We start from the raw sequence: 7,311 nt of genomic DNA, 5'->3' as shown, positions 1-7,311 counted from the left end.
GAGAGTCAGAGGGAGGAGGATGAGCAGAGCAGGAGCAGAGAGCCATTTGTGAAGATCACAGTGGACTTCCTGAGGAGAATGAAGCAGGAGGAGCTGGCTGACAGTCTGCAGAGCAGTAAGAGGATTTATATAAAGATTTAAGCTGCTTAATGCATTTAACATTTCTACTAATGTCTCAAGAGATAGATTAACTTGTATAGAGTCATGTTTCAGTGGAACTGAAATTGTCATGAGCATTTTGTAAACAACATGAACTGTTAATATTTTTGCATTTTTGTTATTGTTATTCAGAACATCCCACTGCAGTCTGTTATTGTAACCTTAAATCTGCTCTGAAGAAGAAGTTCCAGTGTGTGTTTGAGGGCATCGCTAAAGCAGGAAACCCAACCCTTCTGAATCAGATCTACACAGAGCTCTACATCACAGAGGAGGGACTGCAGAGGTCAATGATGAACATGAGGTCAGACAGATTGAAACAGCATCCAGGAAACCAGACAGACCAGAAACAACAATCAGACAAGAAGACATCTTTAAAGCCTCACCTGGAAGAGATGAACCAATCAGAACAGTGCTGACAAAGGGAGTGGCTGGCATTGGGAAAACAGTCTTAACACAGAAATACACCCTGGACTGGGCTGAAGACAAAGCCAACCAGGACATCCAGTTCATATTTCCATTCACTTTCAGAGAGCTGAATGTGCTGAAAGAGGAAAAGTTCAGCTTGGTGGAACTTGTTCATCACTTCTTTACTGAAACCAAAGAAGCAGGAATCTGCAGCTTTGAAGACTTCCAGGTTGTGTTCATCTTTGATGGTCTGGATGAGTGTCGACTTCCTCTGGACTTCCACAAAACTACAATCCTAACTGACCCTAGAAAGTCCACCTCAGTGGATGTGCTGCTGATAAACCTCATCAGGGGAAACTGCTTCCCTCTGCTCGCCTCTGGATAACCACACGACCTGCAGCAGCCAATCAGATCCCTCCTGACTGTGTTGGCATGGTGACAGAGGTCAGAGGGTTCACAGACCCACAGAAGGAGGAGTACTTCAGGAAGAGATTCAGAGATGAGGAGCAGGCCAGCAGGATCATCTCCCACATCAAGACATCACGAAGCCTCCACATCATGTGCCACATCCCAGTCTTCTGCTGGATCACTGCTACAGTTCTGGAGGATGTGCTGGAAACCAGAGAGGGAGGACAGCTGCCCAAGACCCTGACTGAGATGTACATCCACTTCCTGGTGGTTCAGGCCAAAGTGAAGAAGGTCAAGTATGATGGAGGAGCTGAGACAGAGCCACACTGGAGTCCAGAGAGCAGGAAGATGATGGAGTCTCTGGGAAAACTGGCTTTTGATCAGCTGCAGAAAGGAAACCTGATCTTCTATGAATCAGACCTGACAGAGTGTGACATCGATATCAGAGCAGCCTCGGTGTACTCAGGAGTGTTCACACAGATCTTTAAAGAGGAGAGAGGACTGTACCAGGACAAGGTGTTCTGCTTCATCCATCTGAGTGTTCAGGAGTTTCTGGCTGCTCTTCATGTCCATCTGATGTTCATCAAGTCTGGACTCAATCTGCTGGAAGAACAACAAACAATGTCAATGTTGTATAAATTATTTAAAAGAAAAAGAATTTTAAATCTCTCCACCAGAGTGCTGTGAACAAGGCCTTGCACAGTCCAAATGGACACCTGGACTTGTTCCTCCGCTTCCTCCTGGGTCTTTCACTGCAGACCAATCAGACTCTCCTACGATGTCTGCTGACAGAGACAGGAAGGAGCTCACAGAGCAATCGGGAAACAGTCCAGTACATCAAGAAGAAGCTCAGTGAGAATCTGTCTGCAGAGAAAAGCATCAATCTGCTCCACTGTCTGAATGAACTGAATGATCGTTCTCTAGTGGAGGAGATCCAACAGTCCCTGAGATCAGGAAGTCTCTCCACAGATGAACTGTCTCCTGCTCAGTGGTCAGCTCTGGTCTTCATCTTACTGTCATCAGAAAAAGATCTGGATGTGTTTGACCTGAAGAAATACTCTGCTTCAGAGGAGGCTCTTCTGAGGCTGCTGCCAGTGGTCAAAGCCTCCAACAAAGCTCTGTGAGTAAATGCCCACTGAATTTAATAATTGTCAGTACTTACAGCCATAATACCCTACCATTATGACTACCATATAATACCATATAAAGACTGTCTTATTTTGTCCAATAATATTTGGTGAATTAATTTAATTTAATCTTTACTAATTAACTTAGATTACTTTAATTTCTGTTGTGTTTTCAGAAAGTGAAAACACAACAAAACACAACAAAACATCCAAATAAATAGAATCAATTTTGGGAATTTGCTTACCTTTATGATGGAGCAAGCATCAAGACATTTAATTTTAGTGATTTTGTGTTGGGTCTGTGTTTCCACATGCCCTGCTAGTTTAGAGACTTATTCCTCATGATGAGCGAAATCAAGACAGAACATCTTCAACCGGTCTTTAACTCGCTCTATTTAAAGGCTTTGGTCAGAACCAGGCAGTGGAGCTCACGCTCCTCACCTGTCTCTAGCCCAAATCCTTCAAAGAGTAGCTGTCCTCGCAGCCTTTTTATTGACAAAGTGTTGCAATACACAACACAGCACCTCCTCCATAAACACCCCCGGTTACAAAAACAAGGCACTATGTATGTGTGTGCGTGTATGCATGTGCAAGAACTTGTGTGTGTGTGTGTGTGTGTGTGTGTGTGTGTGTGTGTGTGTGTGTGTGTGTGTGTGTGTGTGTGTGTGTGCGTGCGTGCGTGCGTGTGTGTGTGTGTGTGTGTGTGACCTCCTGCTCACCAAAAGGATCACAAAAGCAAGAAGCAACATCAAACAGAATATTCACAAGGGATGTGCTTGTGATAAAACACTACAGCCTCCCCTGGAACCTCAAGAGGCTGGGAGGGGGACAAAGGAATGTCTTTAACCTCCTAAGACCCAAACTCTTCCACGACATGCATTTTAATTTCTCTTTGATATTTGGTCATATTAGGGCCCAATGAATGTAAAAACAAAGAATTACCAGATTCTTTTTTTTTTTTATTTTTGTTTTTAAGAAAATAAGAGCCACATATGAGGATATTCGTTTAAAATTTTGATAGAACAGTAGCAGTATAATGTCCTCGTAAGTGGATATCAGGCCCTTGTAGAGCAAAAATTGAGTATTTTGGTCTAAATAACCCAAAATGTGATGTCCACATATGTGGGCGCCAGGTCCTAGGAGGTTAAGTATCACAATGACAACATTCAACAATTAGACTTAACATTTTGTTTTTGACTGTGTTCATTTTTTTTAGACTGAGTGGCTGCTCCTCTCAGAAAGAAGCTGTGAGGCTCTGTCCTCTGTTCTCCGCCTCCCAGTCCTCTAGTCTGAGAGAGCTGGACCTGAGTAATCACAACATCCAGGATTCAGGAGTAAAGCTTCTGTCTGCTGCACTACAGAGTCCACATTGTGCACTGGAAACACTGAGGTCAGATGAAAGAATGTTTTATTTTTCATCAGTAGAAATCATTTGCAGTTAAAAAATCTAATAACATTCAAATTCACCCATTTGTTGTTGTGTCTTAGTATGTTTGATTATTTCTAAGTTGGAGTAGATTGACATATTTCAGATTTGTTTAAAATCAGGCTGTGAGAATCCCAGACACCCCTTAACAAGCAATAAATATTGCTAAATCTGACAACTTTTCACTGCACCATCGAAATACTTTAATCCAACATTTTTGTCTGTGTTCTTTGTTTCTAGATTGAGTGGTTGTTTCCTCTCAGAGAGAAGCTGTGAAGCTCTGTCCTCAGTTCTCAGCTCCCAGTCCTCTAGTCTGAGAAAGCTTGACCTGAGTAGCAACGACTTCAGGCATTCAGGAGTGAAGCGTCTGTCTGCTGCACTGCAAAGTCCACACTGTACACTGGAAACGCTGAGGTCACATCAAAGGATGTTTTATTTTTATGAAATGAAATCATTTACCGCTTAAAAAAACATCTTATAATGGTCAACTTCATCGATTTGTCGTTGTGTCTTAGTATTTTCATTATTTTCATTATTTCTAAGTTGGAGTAGATTGGCATATTTCAGATTTGCTTAAATTCTTTACTGCACCATCAATACCCTTTAATCCAACATTTTTGTCTGTGTTCTTTATTTCTAGATTGAGTGGTTGTTTTGTCTCAGAGAGAAGCTGTGAAGCTCTGTTCTCAGTTCTCTGCTCCCAGTCCTCTAGTCTGAGAGAGCTGGATCTGAACAACAACAACCTCCAGGATTCAGGAGTGAAGCTTCTGTCTTCTGCACTACAGAGTCCACACTGTACACTGGAAACTCTGAGGTCAGATCAAAGGATCTTTTATTTTTATATCCAATTAAATGATTTGCAGTTACAAAAAAGACAACTAATAATGGTCAACTTCATCCATTTTTTGTTGTGTCTTAGTATTTTTGTTATTTCTAAATCAGAGTAGATTAGGATATTTAAAATGTGTTTAAAATCAGGCAGTAGGAATCCCTGCCATCCCTTAAAAACATTAAATATTGCTAAATCTGGAAACTTTTGACTACAATAACATTACACTTTAATCAAACATTTTTGTCTGTGTTCTTTATTTTTAGACTGAGTGGTTGTTTCTCAGAGAGAAGCTCAGAAGCTCTATCCTCAGTTCTCAGCTCCCAGTCCTCTGGTCTGAGAGAGCTTGACCTGAGTAGCAACAACCTCAGGGATTCAGGAGTGAAGAATCTATCTGCTGCACTACAAAGTCCACACTGCACACTGCAAACTCTGAGGTCAGATAAAATGATGTTTTATTTTTTATCAGTAGAAATCGTTGCAGTTAAAAAAACAAGTAAATCTAATAACAGTCAACTTCACCCATTTGTTCTTGTCATATTTTTTCCATTTTTTCTAAGTTGGAGTAGATTGGCATATTTCAGATTTGTTTAAAATCAGGCAGTAAGAATCCCAGCCACCTCTTAAAACACATTAAATATTGCTAAATCTGGCGACTTTTCACTGCACCATCAATACACTTTAATCCAACATTTTTGTCTGTGTTCTTTATTTCCAGAGTTACTGGTTGTTTCCTCTCACAGAGAAGCTGTGAAGCTCTGTCCTCAGTTCTCCACTCCCAGTCTTCTAGACTGAGAGAGCTGGATTTGAGCAACAACAACCTCAAGGATTCAGGAGTGAAGCGTCTGTCTGCTGCACTGTGGAGTCCACATTGTATACTCAAAACTCTGAGGTCAGATCAAAGAATATTTCATTTGTCACCAAATTTCATAATTAACCTGTACAAAAAATTCTTTCATTTGTTGTCATATCTCACATTTTTTGTCATTATTTCAAAGTTACAGTGATGCGCTTTATTTCTGACGTGTTTAAAATAAGGCGATAGTGATTCCAGCCAGTAAATCAACATTACTTGTTGCAAATCAGAATCAGAATATTTTATTAATCCCTAAGGATTAATAGGATTATTAAATGAAATAATATGGAAATTATGTGTGTTACAGTTGCTTCAAGACGATAATAGAATATGTTACAGAGTTTAGAAATGTAATAAATACCACTAATATATACAAATTGCCCAGTTGTAAATATCAAGAATGTTACAGAGGTGATTATAAATATCAAGAATATTGACAAAATCTAGTAACTCTGCACTGCAGCATCAGACATTAATTTAAGTGTGTTTGTCTTTGTGTTGTTCAATTTTTTTAGACTGGGTGTCTGTAACCTGTCAGAGAGAAGCTGTGAAATTCTGTCGTCATTTCTCAGCTCCAAATCCTCTAGCCTGACAGAGCTGGACCTGAGTGACAATGACCTCCAGGATTCAGGAGCGAAGCTTCTGTCTGCTGCAGTGGAGAGTCCACATTGTACACTAGAAAGTCTCAGGTCAGGATTTAGTCTTTTCCACTCTGTTTTCTTTTGAGTCTGTATTAGATCACTGATAAAATAGTAAAATAGGTACATTTTATTTACCCCATCAAACTCTGTAGTACTGTTTGTAATTTTCATAAACTTCATATCGTGGCTCAAGAGTTGGGAGTTCGCCTTGTAATCGGAAGGTTACCGGTTCGAGCCCTGGCTGGGACAGTCTCGGTCGTTGTGTCCTTGGGCAAGACACTTCACCCGTTGCCTACTGGTGGTGGTCAGAGGGCCCGATGGCGCCAGTGTCCGGCAGCCTCGCCTCTGTCAGTGCGCCCCAGGGTGGCTGTGGCTACAACGTAGCTTGCCATCACCAGTGTGTGAATGTGTGTGTGAATGGGTGAATGACTGGATATGTAAAGCGCTTTGGGGTCCTTAGGGACTAGTAAAAGCGCTATATAAATACAGGCCATTTAAATTTTCATAAAAAGTGGTTTTAAAAAAATTAGTTCCTTATTACTTTTAGTTTGGACTCAAAAATTCAATTAAATGAATGAAATAAATAGGGGTCATTGTATTTGGTAGAAAATGCAAAACAAACACAAACCTTTAGTGACATGTTCACTCATGGATTGTTGTTTTGTGTGCCTGCAGTTTGTCACGCTGTCTGATTACAGAGGAAGGCTGTACTTCTCTGGCCTCAGCTCTGAGCTCCAACCCCTCCCGTCTAAGGGAGCTGGACCTGAGCTACAATCATCCAGGAGACTCAGGAGTGAAGCTGCTGTCGGCTGGACTGAAGGATCCAGGCTGGAGACTGGACACTCTCAGGTATGGACAGAATGTCTGATAGAGGAGGAAGAGCTGGAAACATTTCCTGTGTCCTTCACTTCCTGTTTGTTTCCTGCAGATGAGACATGAACAATCACAAATACAGGAACGTTTTCAGGAGAGAAACACTAGTCTAGCTGAATAGTAAATAGATATTAATTAGGGGTCTCCACAATAACATTTATTGTTCCTTGTCAGGTTCTACCAAAGCTGGCTTTAACAAAACTTTACTAATGTCGTTTATCTTTATCTTTGGATTAAGCTATCGTAGCAGCCTCTAACCATTGTACTAAACTAGGCTAAATATAGTGCTAGGCCTGTGTCTGTATAGGTATTAATGTGATTTGAATCAGTTTGTATATATCTTTAATATTTAACAGCACAGGATTTTGGAAAAAATACAATTTTTCCTCTGACTCTGATTATAACATAATGATTTACACTAACAATTTCCAGTGTTTCCAGTAGTTGTTTTAATCTAGGATAATTATGATCTCTCTATACAGAGTTTCATCAAATCTGAAATAGAGTCAGAGGAAAAATTAGAAATGGTACAAGCTGACAACTACATTATCGTGGCTCCAGAGTTGGCAGTTCGTCTTGTAATTGGA

General features: G+C 40.6%; 1 protein-coding gene across 1 annotated transcript; it reads left to right on the top strand.

The window, feature by feature from the left end:
• Positions 1-1,750: 1,750 nt before the first annotated feature.
• LOC120435256 (ribonuclease inhibitor-like) lies at positions 1,751-6,656 on the top strand (the record flags this gene model as incomplete). Its single annotated transcript, XM_039604444.1, has 8 exons — positions 1,751-1,804; positions 3,380-3,489; positions 3,766-3,939; positions 4,166-4,339; positions 4,621-4,791; positions 5,073-5,246; positions 5,726-5,899; positions 6,527-6,656. Coding segments are annotated over exons 1-8 (1,161 nt in total), but the record flags the coding sequence as incomplete, so codon positions are not given.
• Between the last annotated feature and the right edge of the window lie 655 nt (positions 6,657-7,311).

This window comes from Oreochromis aureus, linkage group 3, assembly GCF_013358895.1.
Source record: "Oreochromis aureus strain Israel breed Guangdong linkage group 3, ZZ_aureus, whole genome shotgun sequence".
In the NCBI taxonomy this organism is placed as follows: Eukaryota; Metazoa; Chordata; class Actinopteri; order Cichliformes; family Cichlidae; genus Oreochromis; species Oreochromis aureus.
The sequence above is the reverse complement of the archived record's forward strand: the minus strand, read 5'-3'. Positions and strand labels throughout refer to the sequence as shown.